The 1,646-nt window shown below is 37.3% G+C and overlaps 1 protein-coding gene across 1 annotated transcript; it reads left to right on the top strand.

The window, feature by feature from the left end:
- The first annotated feature begins 562 nt into the window (after nucleotides 1-562).
- LOC104871433 (EF-hand calcium-binding domain-containing protein 10) lies at nucleotides 563-1,625 on the top strand. Its single transcript, XM_010637357.3, has 2 exons — nucleotides 563-767; nucleotides 882-1,625. Exons 1-2 carry the CDS (start codon nucleotides 578-580, stop codon nucleotides 971-973), a joined length of 282 nt encoding a protein of 93 aa, XP_010635659.1. The 5' UTR covers nucleotides 563-577; the 3' UTR covers nucleotides 974-1,625.
- The last annotated feature ends 21 nt before the right edge of the window (nucleotides 1,626-1,646 follow it).

Below are 1,646 nucleotides of genomic sequence, written 5' to 3'. Positions count from 1 at the left end.
AAAAAATGCTTAAATGAAAGAGCCTTTTTGGTTTTCAATTCTATCTGTGAACTATATCACCTGGCAAGTTCTTTTGTTTACTGTCCAGGTGCAAGCCATGGGAGGTGGTTCATACCTGTAATCCCAGCACAAATGGAGAGTGAGGCAGGAGGATTTCAAGTTCACACCCAGCCTAGGCAATTTAGTGACACCGTCTTAAAATTTAAAAAAACAAACTGGTCTGAAGTTGGAATCCTTAGACTTTTGTATCCAGTCACCATATTCAATGTCTGGCATTTCCTGCTGTTAAGTTTCATCACAGGCAAGGCTTGTAACCCTAGTACTTAGTATAGTACCTTGAACATAGGTGTTTAGTAATTATTAAATGATCACTTCCATTGGGTATGGTGGCACAGCCCTGTAATCCCAGCACTTTCAAGAAGCTTGAGACGGGAAGATCTCTGCAGGTTCGAGACCAGCCTGTGCTACATAATGAGTTCAAAGATATCCTGACTATACAGCAAGAACTTGTCTCAAAAAACCAAAAACAACAGAAATGACTATTTCCATTTGGGATGTATTTTATTTTTATACCAGAATGAGTTGGAACTCTTCTTTTGCAGCAAAACCAAGAGAATATCTAATCTCTCTGTTGGAACGTCTGAGACTTGCTAAAGTCACTGGTGTTGCATTTCCTTTCTTCATGGATAACTCCAACATAGTGGCTATGTTTGACATGATGGACCCCTCGGGCAAAGGCACCATTACATTTGCACAGTATAAAGAAGGTCAGTGTCTTCCACGTGTTGAAGTCACAGCAGATGGTCACCCCATAACTTTCTCCAGCTGGAAACACTTTTCGCTTCGTGAATGTTCATTTCTTCTCATTCTGACTTTTACAGCCCTTAAGAACCTGGGTCTGTGTATTGCAGATGAAGTTTTAAATGACGATGGACACATAATAACTCTGGATAAATTCAGGGATGATGTGTAAGTTTATTTTTTTAATGAATATTTTAGAAACATGGTATGGCTCTGAAGTATTACTAATACCACGGCAAAAGGTTCCTATCTTTTTAGAGAAACATTTCATTCCCTTGAAACGTTCAGCAACTAGAGTCCCCCTTTGGGAGGGAGAGGAAATGGAGTTAAATTTGTTCTTTTCTCAGTGGGAAACCTCAGCATCTCTCAAAGGATAAGGTGAAGAACCTGATCTCTAGAACTACCTGAAAAGCTCTGGACTCAATACACCGATGGGAAAGTCTGTATAAAATATACAGTATTAGGATGAATCTCAAATATTTCCTCAATATTACTGCCAAGTAAATGTTTATCAATAGTAGAGGTTATGTGCTGCCTAACAATTTTAGATTTGAGATACTACAAAATTAAAAGTTTTAACTAAGTGCTAAATCAGGAAAAACTGGAATAAAATTTGGTAGATGTGGAGAGCCTTGAGTTAATTTAGCTCAGTTTGTTTAAGTTTTACTCTCTGAGGATTTATTAATCAAGAAATCATTATTTAATACAACCCAATGCCAAGGAAAATTAGAAGATAAAAGTTAAGATTTTGTCTCACCTTCAATTATATAAATATTAAACAAAAATATGTAATTATAGTCCTTAGCACAGGGGCAGCATTAGGACTGTGGCCCTAAATGTTTCGT

The sequence above is a fragment of the Fukomys damarensis genome, unplaced genomic scaffold (assembly GCF_012274545.1).
Source record: "Fukomys damarensis isolate Sample0158 unplaced genomic scaffold, DMR_v1.0_HiC HiC_scaffold_1917, whole genome shotgun sequence".
Taxonomy (NCBI): Eukaryota; Metazoa; Chordata; class Mammalia; order Rodentia; family Bathyergidae; genus Fukomys; species Fukomys damarensis.
This window is presented reverse-complemented; position numbering and strand designations above follow the sequence as displayed.